Genomic DNA, 1619 nt, shown 5'->3' on the forward strand with positions numbered 1-1619 from the left:
ATTTGATGAACATCCCCTCTATATCTATATTTGTAACAGCCTTATGAGGAAGACTAGGCTAAGTTAATATATGTAAACAAGCAGCAGTTCTTGTCAATAAATTGTGGGGTGGGTGGGATGCAGGGGCCCCAAACTTACATATAGTGTATATAGCCCAGGAAATCCTGTTTTGGCATGTATTATCATTTACTGAGAATTATTATTGTTGCTCTACTAAGTTCTACTGAGAGTAGACCCATTGAAATTAATAGAACTAAGTTAGTCATGTCCAATAATTTCACTGGGGCCACTCTGAGCATGACTAGCATTTGGTACAATGGATATGGAAGTTGTGTGGCCTTGAGAAAGGCCTGAGGGCCAGAAAGAGAGGTGTGGAGGGCTGCACTTGGTCCTTGGGCTTCCCATCTCTTTTGCAGAGAATTGGGTTGACTAACGGGCTGAGGATGGTGAAGTTCATGACAGAAGCTCTGCCATATTCATCCTGATCCTCCTCTTTATCGCTCTTAGGATTTCTTGGTTCCGCAAGCTATAGATGATTGGGTTGACCAATGGCGTGAGGACAGCATAGATCACGGCGAATGCTCTGTCATATTCCAAAGAATAGCTTTTCTTCAGCCTGACGTACATAAAAATGATGCTTCCGAAAAAGAGCAGGACAACCGTCAGGTGGGAGGCGCAGGTGGAAAAAGCCTTCTCACGACTCTCGGCCGCCTGGATCTTCAGGACGGACTGGATGATCTTCACATAGGAGACCATGATGAGCAGGAAGGTCACTAGGATGATGAAGGCGTTGACCGCAAAGTCAACCAAGACGTTGATGGAGGTGTGAGTGCAGGCCAAGCTGAGCAATGGTGGGAAGTCGCAGAAGATGTGCTCAATCTTATTGGGGCCGCAGAAAGGGAGCTTGGAGACTAAGATGACTTCAGTGACAGGACACATGAAGCCACAGATCCAGCACCCAGCAGCCATTTGAACACACAGCTTGGTTGTCATGATGGATGGGTAGCGGAGAGGGTTGCATATGGCGATGTACCGATCATACGCCATTGTTGTGAGCAGGTAGCACTCAGTGGCCCCCAGCGAGTGGAAGAAATAAGTTTGCAGGAGGCATCCGGCAAAGGAGATGCTCTTCCTTTCCCTAAGCAGGTTGGAGAGCATCTTTGGGATGGTGGTGGCTGTATACCAGATCTCCAAGAAGGACAAGATGCTGATGAAAAAGTACATGGGCGTGTGGAGCTTGGGGTCGGTGCGGATGATGGTGAAAATGAGCAGGTTGCCGAAGATGGTGAAGAGGTAGACAAGGAGGAGCAAAAGGAAGAGGGGCTTGTGGAAGCGCTGGAGGTTTGGGAAGCCCACCATGATGAACTCCGTGACCTCAGTCTGGTTGAGGACTTCCATCTCCCCTAGATCAGGAGAAATATGAAATATGGGCACAGAGAAAGAGACAATGGCTGCAGAAGACCACATTAAAAGTAGTCCTTGCTTGTGAAGCATGTGTACTGTTTAATAATAATTAAATAACCATTAAAAGGTCAGTAAAACAAAAATAGGTCTTGCATGCTGGTCCCCAGGGTTGTAAAGGACCTGCACTCAATAGCTGGAAGTATAGATACCAACCA

General features: G+C 46.9%; 1 protein-coding gene across 1 annotated transcript; it reads right to left on the reverse strand.

Moving 5' to 3' along the window:
• Positions 1-451: 451 nt before the first annotated feature.
• Positions 452-1398, reverse strand: LOC114586963 (olfactory receptor 6N2-like). The gene has a single exon (XM_028710842.2). The coding sequence runs from the start codon at positions 1396-1398 to the stop codon at positions 454-456; it is 945 nt and encodes a 314-aa protein (XP_028566675.2). The 3' UTR covers positions 452-453.
• Between the last annotated feature and the right edge of the window lie 221 nt (positions 1399-1619).

This window comes from Podarcis muralis, chromosome 16 (assembly GCF_964188315.1).
Source record: "Podarcis muralis chromosome 16, rPodMur119.hap1.1, whole genome shotgun sequence".
In the NCBI taxonomy this organism is placed as follows: domain Eukaryota; kingdom Metazoa; phylum Chordata; class Lepidosauria; order Squamata; family Lacertidae; genus Podarcis; species Podarcis muralis.